This window comes from Perognathus longimembris, chromosome 28, assembly GCF_023159225.1.
Source record: "Perognathus longimembris pacificus isolate PPM17 chromosome 28, ASM2315922v1, whole genome shotgun sequence".
In the NCBI taxonomy this organism is placed as follows: domain Eukaryota; kingdom Metazoa; phylum Chordata; class Mammalia; order Rodentia; family Heteromyidae; genus Perognathus; species Perognathus longimembris.
The window spans coordinates 37,343,041-37,356,798 of NC_063188.1; the positions used below are offsets into that span (position 1 = coordinate 37,343,041).

At 40.1% G+C, this 13,758-nt stretch overlaps 2 protein-coding genes across 2 annotated transcripts in view; one reads left to right on the forward strand and one right to left on the reverse strand.

Annotated features, from left to right (window-relative positions):
- Plp1 (proteolipid protein 1) overlaps positions 1-3,353 on the reverse strand; it is a 112,458-nt gene extending 109,105 nt beyond the window's left edge. Inside the window, exons 1-2 of the mRNA XM_048336752.1 lie at positions 3,095-3,353; positions 2,098-2,203 (exon numbers count right to left, since the gene is read on the reverse strand). The gene's annotated coding sequence lies outside the window, so the exon portion shown is untranslated. The remainder of the gene's footprint in view (positions 1-2,097; positions 2,204-3,094) is intronic.
- Positions 3,354-3,724: 371 nt separating this feature from the next.
- Positions 3,725-13,127, forward strand: Morf4l2 (mortality factor 4 like 2). Its single transcript, XM_048336751.1, has 4 exons — positions 3,725-3,906; positions 5,184-5,276; positions 10,525-10,629; positions 11,605-13,127. The coding sequence occupies exon 4, from the start codon at positions 11,629-11,631 to the stop codon at positions 12,493-12,495; it is 867 nt and encodes a 288-aa protein (XP_048192708.1). The 5' UTR covers positions 3,725-3,906; positions 5,184-5,276; positions 10,525-10,629; positions 11,605-11,628; the 3' UTR covers positions 12,496-13,127.
- Positions 13,128-13,758: the final 631 nt, after the last annotated feature.

Genomic DNA, 13,758 nt, shown 5'->3' on the forward strand with positions numbered 1-13,758 from the left:
ATATATATATATGTATATATATATCAGTATTATTCAGCTATAAATCACAAAATTATGTAGTTTGCAGAGAAATAAACATAACTGAAGATGATTGTGTTAAGTGAGATAAGCCAAGCTTTGAAAAAAAATACATCTTCACTCATGTGAAATCTAGATCTAAAATATTAGTAATATGGCATAATTATACAAAGGGGACTGTTTAAGGGGGAGTCAGTGAGGACAGTGAAAGGAGAGGGTGATGAGTTGCAATATTATAGGAATAAATTACATATGTATAAAAGAGAATATGTATGTATAAAAAGAGAATAATGAAGCCCCCCAAAACTATCTTTAAAACAGAGGAGGTCTGGGCATTGGTGGGAAAAGGGCTGGGCATTGGTGATTCACACCTGTAATTCTAGCTAATCAGGAGGCTAAGATCTGAGAATCATGGTTTAAAGCCAGCCCAGTAGGAAAGTCTGTGAGACCTTTATCTCCAATTAACCACCAAAAAACTGGAAGTGGCACTGAGGCTCAAAGTTGGTGCTGGTCTTGAGCAACAGAGCTCAGAGACAGTACCCAGGCCCCAAGTTAAAGCCCCACAACTGGCAAAAAAAAAAGTAGGAAGATGGAAGGCATCAAAAAAGAGAAATATAAATGGGGAAAACACAGTCAAAATACATTATGCACGTGTGGTAAGATTCACAGTGAAATAACTTTTGTGCTGGTAATTTATCTTAATATTTTTTTTAAAGAGGCAAGTAAAGTTCAAATTTTGAACTCCATACTTGTGCACTAGAAAACGAATCTACCACCTCTACTCATTACTTGATTTGGTTTTTGTTTTGTTTTCTACCACAACTGGGATTTGAAGTTAAGGTCTCACACTTGGTCAGACTGCTAAACTGGTACTCTTAACACTGGAATCATGCTTCCAGGGTGTTTTTTTTTTTTCCTGGTTGTTTTGGAGACAGAGTCTCATGGAGTTTTCTGCCCTAGCTTGCTTCCAACAGAGATCTTCTGGATCTCAGCTTCTTGAGTAGCTAGGATTACAGCAGTGAGTCACTGAAGTTGGGCTCTGCATAATAGTTATTAATGTGCAAAAGTGAACTGATAATATGCAGGGTGTCTCAGAATAAATCATTACTACCCTTGCCTTGCATTCTGTGGCACCCTCTAGTGGTTTGTATCAAATAAGCATTGCATTTTTGCCACTCAAAGCAGTTTTCAAACTTGAACAAGCATTGACATCCCTGGAACAAATTATCAAACACCACCTCCAGAATTTCTGATTCATTATTTTTGAGTTGGGCCCTGAAAAATCTGAAATCCTAACACTTTCCCATGTGATAGTGATGTTTCTAGTGTGTCTGGGAAATATGCTTTGAATATTGCTGTAAAAAGAATCCCTTGCCCTGTATATATATGTATGTATATATATATAAATGACTGTAAGAGGTATTACTTTCCTTTGGTTTTGATGTAGTAGTACCCATGTAATAAGAATTTTGTGAAGAAAAAGAATATGCAAAGGACATAACGTTTAAAATAGAGAAAGTGTGCAAAACACTGAGGCACATCATTTTGGACATAGGGCTAGCAAGTGGTGAAATATGATTAACAAGTCCTGAGTCTAAGTCAAAGATTAGCAGCAGCACGGCATAAATAGAGTGCAAACCCATATCTGATAAAAAAGTTTCATGAAGAAAGATCAATATGAGGGCTGGGAATATACTGGCCAAGTGGTAGAGTGCTTGCCTTGCACATGTGAAGCCCTGGGTTCTATTCCTCAGTACTACATATATAGAAAAAGCCAGAAGTGGCGCTGTGGCTCAAGTGGTAGAGTGCTAGCCTTGAGCAAAAAGAAAAGAGAGGCAGTGCTCAGGCCCTGAGTTCAAGCCCCAGGACTGGCAAAAGTAAAAGAAAGATCAATATGAGGGTTCAACATTTACCTCTGAGTTCTATCCTAACTGATTGACTAGTCACAAGTATTTTCCATTTGTAAAGACTGAACATTTGAAAACAAACAGTAAACAAAAGGGTTAGGATTTTCTTTTTGTGGTGTTTTTCTTAGAGAGGGTTCTGTTCCTACACAGCCTAGGCTGGCCACAAACTCACAGATCACTGTGCCTTCACCTCCAGAGTGCTGGGATTACCGTGTTTGCCATTCTTCCCCATAGGGGTCTTCATCAGCACTAGTTTCAGGGTCAGCCATCAACTGTAACTGAAAAATACAAAGGAAAAAGAAGAGGGAGATGGAGAGCTAAATTCTTTCAAGGAGCAAAGAAGAAACTGGCAAAAAAAAAAAAATGGATCTGGGATGATAGTTCCCGGCCTAACAAGGATACTTACTGAATATGACTATTTCTCTTTAGGAATGAAATATATGTGATCCTCATAGTTTGGAAAGCTCGGAAATTAGAAAACGGGAGGAGGAAGACAAAAATCCCATTATCCCAGTGGGCAAATTAACAATCCTTTGCTGGGACTTGGCGACATCTAGTGGCAGATTCGAGTTCTCACCCAGAGAACTTTCTGGAAAATGAACTGCGTATCTGCCTGAAGTATAGCTTGGAGATCAGGATAAAAAAGGTAATATCGCCTTTCCACCCCCAGACACACACAGAAGTTTGGAGTCTCTAGCAGAGGGGCAGTTTATAATAGGTAGATAATCTCATTAGAAGGCACTTAGACCTGCAGGGGAAGAAGGGGAATGGAGACAAGGGGAAAAAACGGTGGGAGGGGAGCCGGAGGAGGGGACAGGTGCCTTGGCAGCGGAAGGATACTGGAGAACTTGAAAGAACCCGCCCTTTAGTGTTGCTAATAGGGATTAGGCTTTTTTGTTTGTTTTTTTACCTCAGGGGGGCTTGTCTTTAGAACAGGATTTAAGCAGAGGAAAAAATGTGCTATCAAAATGAATTTGGGAAGATTAAATTAAATCGGTAGAGAAGGCCCAGATATGTCCTTTTTATCTGACACAGTCACCTTAATTTTCCTTTCCATTAAAAACACGTTGCAAAAGTCTACAAAAGTAGAAAAACAGCAAGGTAGATAAAGCAGATCACCTACGCACACTCCACCCTCAAGCCCGAGGCTCACGCCTGCGCACACCCACCACTTCCAGCGCCACGAGTGCTGGCGCGCGCTCACAACCGACCCCGTGGCCACTCGAGCTTGCCACTGAAGGTAACCCAATCCCTAACGGCAGGAGGCCGCGGCACTCACCACCCCCATTCGTACACACTTCAAAACCTCCATTGCGCCTTTTTTTTTTCCCAGTTCCCCGAGTTGCGCAACAGGCTTGGGGGCGTGGCCCTAGGTTTGACCTCGCTCTTCCCCACTCGCGGGAACCTTAGCTCATTTCCGTCTATCCTATTTCCGCAAGCCACGTAGACACTTCCTTTCCCAGTGGGGGGGGGGGGAATCACAAACCCACAATGCCTCCCTGCAGAAAGGGGGGGGGGAGGAAGGAAAAAAAAAAACCTATGGTCAGAGGAACTCTGGGTCGTGTAACTAAGCCACGTGAACACGCTGCCCTATAGCTTCCTGACCTAAATGCTGTCACGCTCTTGGAAGGCGGGTCTTAGCCTAAGAAGGAGAAGGTCATTGGCTAGAATCCGCACAAAGGACGAAGATGATTGGTTTGCTTCAGGCCTTCACCGTGAAGAAGCAGGTTACTACCCCCACCTTTACTGCGGCGAAACGTCACTACTGACGTGAGGGTCAAAGTCCAATCGTTTGCCTATAGAACATTCTAAAACTCAAACAAGACGATTGTGATTGGTTAGAAGGTATAAGCCCGCCTCCACGGTGACGTGTCTGCGTGTGTATATTTAGTTGCCAGAGAAACCTGGCTTTAGTATGGCGGCTGGAGAAACGGCGGAGGCCACTCGTTTGCTGCCGGGAAGGACTGGATCTTCGGTTCAGGTTTTGGTGTGGGATGGGAAGAAAGGGTCGATAATTTACTCATTTTGTTGTGTATAAAGACAAGATTAGCTAGTGGCTTTAAGATATCTTACCGAGTTGGATTTATATTACCCTTTGCCAACGCCCAGCTTGGGCAAGGCTCCTTTCTGTCTCGGTTTCCATGTTTGTAAAATGGTGATAATAATAGTATCTACCTCAGCGACGTGTGCTCGGAGACGTATCCTGTAGAATAGTTAGGAAAAGGTTTAGTATGAAGTCTTTTAGTGTTATAAACTATTGTTAGTGACGGTACATTATATTCACGTAGTCGAATGAGAAAAATTATCAATTACGTAAATTCGCACATTATGGTGCTTTTTTACATCAACCTCTTCGGGAGAAATCAAAGATAAAAAGCGTATATTAATCGTTACCGACGAAATAATTGTCTAATTGGTTCAAAATAGTGGGGATTGGAGTTTTCTTATATTAAAAAGTTAAAACGGGGGTGGGGGCGGCCAAGGAGAATGAAAGCGAGCTGGAAATGAATCACATGCAATGAGTAGGCCTTGTTTGGATCCTGGTTGAACGCACCAACTGTAAAAAATACGCTTAGGGTGCATCAGAAAAAAAATTGAGCGCAGATTCGATATTTAATGTTTTTTAAAGAAATTGAATGGTTTTTTAGACGCTTATAGTGGCAGTGTGGTTATTTTGTGAATATAAAAATGCGTACGGATTGAACAATGTCTGCGATTGGCTTCAAAATACGTAGATGACTAGGATTTGCTTCAAAATAATTTTAGCGATGGAGAAAATTGGAAAGGCATAAATGAGACAAAATTGGGGTTCTAAATCGTTTAAGTTGAATGATAGGTAGGTAGGGTTCCTTGTATTAATCGGTTTTCCTTCGTATTTTTTTGAAATTTTCTTCATAACAGAAATCGTTTATTCCGCGAGCTTAAAAAGTCCGTGGGGGGGTGGTGGGTGGGGCTACAGATGAAACAAGATGGCCTTCAGTTGGTAATTGTTGAAGCTGGATGATGGAGTCTTGTGGGTTTGTAATACAGTTCCTTTTGCATTTTTATCCATTTGAAATTATTTAATAAAAATATTTTAAACAATTAGATTTTAAAAGCTGAAATAAATTTGAAATTTTAACCACAAGAAAGGAAAAAACCCACTTATATTTTCAGCTTTGGTGTCTTTTGTGTAATGAAATTACCTTAAATGATGGAAAAGCAAACGATCATCTCATCTTTCTATATCCTTTCCTGTCCCTTTGTTTGATATTTTAGGCCATCCTCAGAAAAGCTTAAGTTTGCTATACAATTAAAATCAGGAGATCTGATCCTGATTGCAGAATCCTTCCCCTGACTGCAGAATTCTTGGTAAGTGCTTTTGCCTGCCTCAGTTCTGGAACAAGATAATATCACATATCCTTCCTAAATGTCCAAGAATATTTGAGATTTATTATCTCCTATCTTAGAAGATACTGTTAAATTTTGAGGAAAGGATGGAGCTGATTCCATTGCTTGCCATGAGTATAGAAAATGCTGGGGGCTATGTAATCTTATTGGCAAAAGGTATTAAAATTGATGCCCAAATTTAAATAATTGTTTTTCTTTGAGACTTCACATATGCATCTATAATTTGGTAGTTGCAAAAATGTACTTGGTAAAACTGAATCCTGGACAAAACACTTGGGTTCTCACTACATTCCTCAAAGAAGCATTTACTTTTTAATAATTATGTCTTTTTTACTCTTGACTTTTCCTGTTTGACTCATGTACTTATGCTTTAAATGCAGTGGATATCCATTTTGTTAAAAAATTAATATTGTTGGTTTCTCTCATTTTTCCAGAAGCAGCACTTACTACTTGAAATGAATTAATTTGCATATGAGGGAGCTTCTAGGAGTTGTAATTTTACCTAACAATTTGTTTAGTCTGCTTAAAAATGTTTTTATCATTCCTATTCAAACTAAAAACAGTCTTAAATGTTCCAGGATCCAAGAGAAAATGGAACAAATGTAATTGGTGCATTTAAAGATTTATTCCTACCAACTGTAGGTTTTGCTAATCACATCTTTGTGGCACACGTACACAAAAGATGTTTACATTTAGAATCTAATTTCCAGATGACCTGTTCCATACCATGAAGGCTCCTTCATTAATTTTCCTTGATTTCTCACCCTTCTGCAAACTAGATTTCAAAATATAGCACTTCCCTGGTAGGAAAAAGTACATTAGATGGGTAGGCACAAAACCCCTGTTTACATGAGATCATTTAGAAAATTATTAAGGACAAAGGAAGAATACCTTCACCTAAACCTCTGAAGGTGGACAGAACCTAGAACTAGAGAATGAAACTAGTCTGAATTCCATGATATGCCTATAAGGCATGTAGTATGTAATGATGATTACCTGGTAAGGCTATACATTATAACCATAAATAAAGGTCAGTGAATTTTAAATGTATTCTCATTAAAATTTGTAACCAGCTGAGCACTGGTGGCTCACACATGTAATCCTCAAGAGGCTAAGAGGTGATGATCATGGTTCTAAGCCATCCTTGGCAGAAAAAAATCCATGATACTTACCTCTAACTACCAAAAAGCCAGTAGAGGTATGAACTCTAGTAGAGTACTGGCCTTGAGCAAAAAGCTCAGTGATTTCAAGCCCTAGGACCTGAACAAAAAAAAGAATTGTAATCATAGGGTAGCATCAAGACTCAAGTGATAGGACACCTGCCTAGCAGGCACAAGGCCCTGAGTTCCAAACTCCAACATTAAAAAAAACCTAGTAATGATGTAATCAGTAGTCTCAATACAATTAACTAGCAAAAAAAAAACCCCAAACGTAAGTGCAGGTGTAGCTTAAGCAGTAGAGCCTCAGCCAAGAGCAGAAAAGGCCAGGTGAGAACCAAGTCCCAGTAACACCACATACAAAAAAAATATCACAGAATAGGTTCTGTTTCCCTTTTCTCACTATCCCTAATTGTTTTATCCTTCTACAGTTACTCAGCAGTTTTCTCCTTTCCTTTTAAATGACTAAAGCACATACCTGTCTAAAAAATCTGTATGGAAATATATAAGATATTCTTTGGTGATTTTCTTTGTACAAATACAGTGTTAATGGATAGTGATCCACTGATTTTACTTACCAATTGTTTTTAATTGCTTTATTTCCATTCATTCTAATTTTCTCCCACAGTGACAGACAGCCTTTCCTGACTTCGAATAATACTGCATCAAACATCCTTGGTACTCATTTGCATGTATCATTCTAAAGCAGTGCTTATGCTTTTAAGCTGATAAACCAATGTGACATTGTGACACACCTGTGATGTTTCTAGATATATTTCTAGCATAGAAGTATATATGTTTTCAAATTAGGTAATCAGAAAATTATTAGGGTCAAGTACTGGTGGCTCAGTTCAAAACCAGCCTAGGCAGAAAAGTCCATAAGAAGACTCTTACCTTTCAAACAGCCTGAAATACAGCTGTGACTCAAAGTGGTAGAGCACTAGCCTTGAACACAAAAGCTCAGGGACAGTGCCCAGGCCCCGAGTTCAAACCTCAGGACTGGCACAAAAAAAAGTATTAGGAAGAAAAGCTTAATTTTCCACGTAACTGGCATTTCAAGTCATCAGAAAGATTGAGCTGTTTCTGTAATGAATATTAGGAAAAGATTACTACAGGTTTGGAAAAAAAATTAAAATGCCAAGAAATAATATGAGAAATTACCTGTACAACCTTAGTTTGGGGACATTTTCCCTAAGCATTACATGAAGCCAAAGCTCAGAAAGGAAAAGGTTGACAGGTTTATCTGTAATGGTGAAATATGACTTATAGGCAGTCTGATAATAAGCATTTTTTTGTGTGTCTATGCTGGTCCTGGGAACTAACCTCAGGACTTGGGCACTGTCTCTGAACTTTGGTGCCCAAGGCCAGTGTTCTACCACTTGAGCCACAGCTTCACTTTTGGCTTTTTTGGTGCTTATATTGGAGATAAGAGTCTCATGGTCTTATCTTCCCAAGATGGCTTCTAACCGTGATCCTCAGATTTCACCCTCCTGAGTCATTAGGATTACAGATGTGAACCACCAAATGCCCAGCTAGATTTTTCTTTGTCAGTCATTGGGCTTGAACTCAGGCCCTGGACACTGTCCCTGAGCTTTATTTTTCTCAGGGCTAGAACTCTTAACACTTGAGCCACAGCACCACTTCAGGTTTTCTGGTGTTTAAATGGAGATCTCATGGACTTTTATGCCTGGGCTTGTTTCAAACATTGAACCTCAGAACTCAGCCTCCTGAACAGCTAGGATTACAAGCGAGCACCATCAGCTCTTGGCTAGAATATTTTTAATTAACCAAAATCCTAAGATTGAGAAACACTAAGAAACTTGGTTAAAGGGGGGCAATAAAAAGTAATTTGTGGTGGAGATGTGGCTAAGTGGTAAAGGGCTTGCCTAGCATGAGGTCCTGTGTTAACTCAGCAAATAGAAAATGGGAAGCCAGGCATGGTGGATCATACCTGTAATTTTAGCTATTGAGGCAGTTTGAAGTCACCCTGGGAAAAAGACTCAGGAGACCCACATGTCCACACTGAGAAGAGCTGTATATGGTGATAGCTGCCTGTTACCCCTTCCAAGGAAGCCTAATTATGAGAGCCTACTTGCAAAAAAAGGGCCGGGGGCATGGCTCAAGTGGTAGAGTGCCTATTGGCAAGCTCACAGCCCTGAATTTAAACACTATTACCACCAAAAAAGAGGATGGAGAGTCTCCAGTGCTGGCTAGAGTGGGATGTGATAAATATTTTTACACACTTGGGCATGTTTGTAGGACTTTTTCAGTGGGGAAGTAATTTGACAACATAGTAAAAGCTTTAAATGTATTACACCTCAACCCATTAAATGCTTCTTGGGAGCCTTAAAGGAGTAATAGGAAATAAGGCAAGACATGCCTTACGTGAAATATTACTACAGAATACATGCGGGGGGGAGCCCACAGGATAATTCCAGAGAGAAGCTAAGTGAAGTGAGACCTGGCCAGGTACCAGTGCTCAAATGTTGGTAGCTTACTCAGGAGTCTTGGAGCTGAGGATCACAGTTTGAAGCCACCCCATGGAGGAAAGTCCATGAGACTTCAATTAACCATAAAAAAATGGAGTGTGGCTCAAATGGTAGGGCACTAGCTTTCAGCAAAACACTGCAGGGCAGCACCTAGGCTTATATATTTTCTAGCTCAGGCTAGCCTAAAATTAGATGGGAAAATAGAGTGGGATCACTCCTTTTTTGTATATCTACTAGGGGAAAAGTGCTGCTACAAAGGATAGGCATAGCATGAGGCCTGAGGCAAATAGAAATGAAAAGGAAGACAGATAAAACATTTAGGAAATAATAAGATCAAGAAAGTGATGTAATGGTGACATTTTTTAATGAAGAATGGTCACAGATCAGTGAGTAGTATTAAGCCACCTTTAGATTATTTTATTTCTAATGCCTGTTTGGTGTGTCTGCAGTATATGGGCCCTAAGATAGGTTTTCTGGGTTTAGTTTGTTGACAGATCACCTTCCACCCCTTTTTTTGAGGTACTGGGGTTTGAGCCTCACACACTCACTTGACTTGCATGTTTTGCTGACACCACTTAACCCACCTCTCCAGCCCTGCTTTTTGCTAACTATTTTGGAGACGATTTTGTGGACTTTATTGCCTGGGATGACTTCAAGCCATCGTCCTCAAGATCTCAGCCTTCTGAATAGCTAGGATTACAGGCTTGAGCCACCAGTGCCAGCTCCTCCCCCCCCCTTGGGGCTTCCCTGATAGCTGGGGAAGGAGGTTGTTTGTGTGTGTGTGTGTGTGTGGTTTTTTTTTTTTTTTTTTTGGTTGAAGGCTTGAATTCAGGCCTGTGCACTGTCCATGAGTTCTTTTGCTCAAGGCTAGCACTCTATACCACTTTGAGGCATAGCTCCAAGCTCCACTTCAGCTTTTTGAGTGGTTAATTGGAGATGAGTCTCACAGTGACTTTTCTGCCCCGACTGGGTTTGAACTGTGATCCTCAGATCTCAGCCTCCTGAGTAGCTAGGATTACAAGATTGAGCCACCCACACCTGGAGTACACTCATATTCTTGAAGACTAGTGATTGGCTGACTGGCTTTGAACCTGACTTAAAGCTCATCTGTCGCCATCCCTTACTTGATTTTAATAGGCTCATATTCTATACACTTAAGTTATCTGCTTGAAACAAATGAGATGATACTGTTTATGACTATCCTGACGATTGTATCTGAACTATGTGTCCCTCTGGGGTGCTTTTGCACATAGTATTATGCAACCTGTCCATTTACCTAATGACATACTGAACATCTTTCCGTATCGGCACATGGATCTCTGCTTATTTGAATGTTCTTGTAATGTGCATATCTATGAATATCTTTGCATTTACATTCACATGTCCAATCATTCCTGCAAGGTACTGCTATACTAGTAGTTCTGCCACATTACATTTATAATGTTCTTACAAGAGCCTATGATGCCTGCTGGGGGTAAATTGCCCATATATAAACCAAAAAAAAAAGACAGCACATATATCTTGGAGTTAATACTCATCACAGATACATGCTTTCCTTTCTAGGTCCTGTCCCTCAGTTCATCCCTTCTCTCAGAACATCGGAGACAATCTGTTAATTCCATTCGGGAACTCATTAGGACTTCTCTGACGAGAAAGAACCAAGATTATGTAAGTCAAGGGAATTGTTTTGTGTGGCACACCAAGAGATTAATGAGACTTTTTGCACTCTTACTAGTCCTCCCTGCTACTTTCTTCACTACAATCTCATTTCCCTTGAAACTTTCAACTAACAATATTATTCTATGTCTTCTCTATGTATTCTCTATGTATTCTATGTCTTATCGCTCATTTGTCCACTTTCAATTTAGTTATCCTGCTTCTTGGGCTTTTTTAGAATCCCATATATGAATTTGAGCCTCCAATCACCCTGAATGATGTATTTCTTTATTGCTCCAAAATATTTTGTGTCTGTAACAGTTCTTATATTTGACACTTTGGGTGTTAAGTTGCAAGCATCTACCATAGCATTTTTTTCAGAAGCAGATATGCAGTTGTTTATGAATGAGAGTAGATGAATGGATGTATGGATGAATTACTTCTGTTCTTCCATTTTCTGCTGATTTCAAGCCAACCCTTAAAAATGGTGCTTTTATTCATTAGTTACCCAGTCTTGAAGGGCCGAGCCCCCATTGATTCCTTTCTCCTTCAGTTACTTTGTTCTTGAGTGAGTTCTGTGTTCTTCCATTTGTATTCATGGTCATCACCCTTGTTCAGGCCTACCTGGACTCTGTGAACATACTTTCATTATTCTTCACTTTGCCTCTGTTCAACTAAATGAAATCATTATTTCTTTCAAATTGCTCTTCATGTCTTTTCCACTTAATTCATTCTCTCCTTAGAATTAAATGCCTATCTTTTGAGTGGTATCAAAAAACTGTGGGCATGTCTGCTCACAGTAGTTGAGTAGGTCAGAATAGCAGGTGTTAGTGAGGAGGAAGAAGCAGAAAGTCACTTGGAAATGGTCTTGAAATATAACGTGAAGTCCAAATTACATGACAGCTAATGTATTCAGATAGGCCATTATGAAACATAGTAAAGGTCATCATAGAAAACAGTTGAGTAAAATACTTTATATTATTACAGTGGTTGGAATAAAAGCAAGGTTGAATGAGTTCCAGAAAGCAGGGACCACAACCTCCTGCGGAACAATCTCCAGAAGAAGAAAATTTTAAAAAGCCCGCTAGAGGCAGTATGCAAAGAAGTAAGATGAGAGGTGCTGCCTCGGGGAAGAAGACCACTGGCCCACAGCCAAAGAATCTTGAGCCGGCTCTCCCTGGAAGATGGGGGGGGCGTTCTGCAGAGAACCCCCCTTCTGGATCGGTGCGAAAAACAAGAAAGAGCAAGCAAAAGGCTCCTGGGAACAGCGATGGTGGCAGTACCAGCGAAGCTCCCCAGCCCCCACGAAAGAAGAGGGCCCGAGCTGATACTACAGTTGAGACCGAAGAGGCATTCAAGAATAAGATGGAAGTGAAGGTGAAGATTCCAGAAGAATTAAAGCCGTGGCTCGTTGAGGACTGGGATCTGGTAACTCGACAGAAGCAGCTGTTTCAACTGCCTGCCAAGAAGAATGTGGATGCCATTCTAGAAGAGTATGCCAATTGTAAGAAATCACAGGGCAATGTTGATAATAAGGAATATGCTGTTAACGAAATTGTGGGAGGTATAAAAGAATATTTCAATGTGATGTTGGGCACTCAGCTGCTGTATAAATTTGAAAGGCCTCAGTATGCTGAGATTCTGTTGGCTTATCCTGATGCTCCTATGTCACAGGTTTATGGGGCACCACACCTGTTGCGATTGTTTGTTAGAATTGGAGCAATGTTGGCCTACACGCCCCTTGATGAAAAGAGCCTTGCATTATTGCTTGGCTATCTGCACGATTTTTTAAAATATCTGGCCAAGAATTTTGCCTCTCTCTTTACCACCAGTGATTACAAAGTTGCGTCTGCCGATTATCACCGCAAAGCCCTGTGAAGGCTTTGTCACCACTGGTTGATGTTCAGTATCTGTAAACGATACTTCTTCTTAGTCTTTCCTTGTAAAATTGATGTTCCTTAAAATTGTTAATGTTATAACAGGGCTTATGTTTTTATTTGTTTTCTGATGTAAACAGAAAATAAAAGGAGTACATGCTCCTTTATTTCAAAGTTGCTACCAGTGTATACAGTAATTAGATGAAGAAACATTCAGTAGAACATTTTATTGCCTAGTTGACAACATTGCTTGAATGCTGGTGGTTCTATCCCTTTGACACTACAAAATTTTCTAATATGTGTTAATGCTATGTGATAAAATGCCCTGATTCTTAGTGCCAAAGGTTCAACTCATGTATATACCTGAAAACCCTTGCATTTGTGTTCTTTGTTTATGGTGCTTGAAGTAAAACAACCCATCCAGTGCAAATCCATCTATGTTATCCCCTTGGCGTTCTATCTTTGCTGAAATTGTTGAAGGATGGTGGTTTAATGACTGTACTTGCGACTAATGCACGTTATGATAGACACAATGCATTATTGTGTAGCCATGGTTTTCTGAAAAACTTGGTATTTTAGGAGTTGTATTTCAGATCTTAAATAAAATTTGTTTCTAAAATTCAAAGAAAGAGATTTTGCAATGTGCCATTAATACCACTGACGCCATCAAACTTAACAGGCTCATGAAAAACTAAGAGGTACAATTGATGAATTCTAACCCCCCCCCCAAATGAAAGGGGGGTAAAGTATAGTGGGTGTGGCAGCCAGGACTATGATCTGTTATTTACTACCTTCTTCCCCTCTCATTGTATTTTTCTTTTCTATTTCCTTACCCCATGACTGGCTGGCATAATGATATTTAATGGTTATTTTTTTTTTTTTTTACCAGTCTGGGCCTTGGATTCAGGGCCTGAGCACAGGTCCCTGGCTTCTTTTTGCTCAAGGCTAGCACTCTACCACTTGATCCACAGCGCCACTTCTGGCCATTTTCTATATATGTGGTGCTGGGGAATCGAACCCAGGGCTTCATGTATACAAGGCAAGCACTCTACCACTAGGCCATATTCCCAGCTCTTAATGGTTAATTCTTAACAGTACCTTATACTTGCCCTGGAGGTTTTACAAGGAAACATGGGAAGTCACCTTAGCTATTATATCTATCAGAAATACTTGTATTCTTGGCCAAGAATAGCAGATTTTCCTGGTTACAACACAGATAAAATGTTCTCTTTATAATCCCTCGTATGCAGTGTTGGGAATCCTA

What these genes read in the sequence shown, in the direction of transcription:
- Morf4l2 (XM_048336751.1), top strand. Translation starts at nt 11,629, where the DNA reads ATGAGTTCCAGAAAGCAGGGACCACAACCTCCTGCGGAACAATCTCCA.